This window comes from Egretta garzetta, unplaced genomic scaffold, assembly GCF_000687185.1.
Source record: "Egretta garzetta isolate BGI_Z169 unplaced genomic scaffold, ASM68718v1 scaffold868, whole genome shotgun sequence".
NCBI classification, from domain to species: Eukaryota; Metazoa; Chordata; class Aves; order Pelecaniformes; family Ardeidae; genus Egretta; species Egretta garzetta.
In genome coordinates, this window is record NW_009260507.1 from 68,149 (window position 1) to 68,938 (window position 790).

At 67.2% G+C, this 790-nt stretch overlaps 1 protein-coding gene across 1 annotated transcript in view; it reads right to left on the reverse strand.

Annotated features, from left to right (window-relative positions):
• The window catches only part of LOC104131410 (collagen alpha-1(I) chain), a gene marked incomplete at its 5' end in the record, with an annotated part of 39,663 nt that overhangs the window by 34,109 nt on the left and 4,764 nt on the right, over positions 1-790 (reverse strand). Inside the window, 1 exon segment of the mRNA XM_035900131.1 lies at positions 542-756. Coding sequence (XP_035756024.1) covers positions 542-756 — 215 coding nt within the window.

Below are 790 nucleotides of genomic sequence, written 5' to 3' on the forward strand. Positions count from 1 at the left end.
CCAGCACCCATCCCCACCACGCCCAGCACCCACGTCCCCACCATGCCTACTGCTTGTCCCCACCATGCCTGTCACCTCTGTCCCCTCCATGCCCACCGCTTGTCCCTACCATGCCCGTCACCTCTGTCCCCACCATGCCCACTGCTTGTCCCCACCATGCCCACTGCTTGTCCCCATGCTTGTCACCTCTGTCTCCTCCATGCCCACTGCTTGTCCCCACCATGCCTGTCACCACTGTCCCCACCATGCCCACCACTTGTCCCCATGCTTGTCACCTCTGTCTCCTCCATGCCCACTACTTGTCCCCTCCATGCCTGTCACCTCTGTCCCCACCATGCTTGTCACCTCTGTCCCCTCCATGCCTGTCACCTCTGTCCCCGCTCTTGCTGCCCCTTCCCCACCCTGACCATCACCCATATCCACCCATCGCCCACACCCCCTCCCAGCCCCACCAGCGCTGTCGCTGCACGAGCCGGAAGGGACCCCAGCACCACCCCCTGGGGACGTGCCACCACCCCTGGGCGGCTGTCCCGGGGACCACCCCACCTTGGAGAGCCTCATGAACTCCCTGATGGCCTCCTTCTCGGCGGGGAACTGCTCCTCCAGGGCAGCGGGGCAGGCGGCCTTGCCGGCACGGAGCTGGTAGCGCCGGGGGCCCAGGCAGACCTCGTCGTAGGGGTCGGGCAGGCGCTGCCAGCAAAGCTGCCCCTCCGTCAGCTGGTCCAGCGCCACGCGCAGCATGCTGCCCTCGTGCATCTGCCCCACGTAGTGGATGCCCCCGGGGACCGGG